The 387-nt window shown below is 16.8% G+C and overlaps 1 protein-coding gene across 1 annotated transcript in view; it reads right to left on the reverse strand.

Annotated features, from left to right (window-relative positions):
• Positions 1–352, reverse strand: part of EMH_0074300 (uncharacterized protein) — a gene marked incomplete at both ends in the record, with an annotated part of 2190 nt that extends 1838 nt beyond the window's left edge. The window contains one exon of the mRNA XM_013499447.1: positions 343–352. Within this exon, the coding sequence (XP_013354901.1) occupies positions 343–352 (10 nt within the window). The remainder of the gene's footprint in view (positions 1–342) is intronic.
• Between the last annotated feature and the right edge of the window lie 35 nt (positions 353–387).

A 387-nucleotide genomic window follows, 5' to 3' on the forward strand; every position in this document is an offset into this window, starting at 1 on the left:
TGATGACAAAGATAATAACAACAATAAATAAAACAAAACAAATAAAACAAAATAAATAAAACAAAATAAACAAAACAAAATAAATAAAACAAAATAAATAAAACAAAATAAAAAAACAAAGACGGATAAAACAAGGAGAAAAAAACACAGACAAAACACAGACTAAAAAAAATAAAATAAATAAAAAGATAAAATAAAATAAATTAAGCAAATCAAACAAATTAAACAAATTAAATAAATGTATTAAAAAACTTTCAGAATTAAATTAATAAAAAAAATAGACAAAACAAAATAAAATAAAATAAATAAAATAAATAAAATAAATAAAGAAAATAAAAACACCTGTCTCCATGTTTTTTAACAGTGAAGTACCAACTAGAACATCCC

The sequence above is a fragment of the Eimeria mitis genome, genomic scaffold (genome assembly GCF_000499745.2).
Source record: "Eimeria mitis Houghton genomic scaffold, Emh_scaff4333, whole genome shotgun sequence".
Classification (NCBI taxonomy): Eukaryota; Apicomplexa; class Conoidasida; order Eucoccidiorida; family Eimeriidae; genus Eimeria; species Eimeria mitis.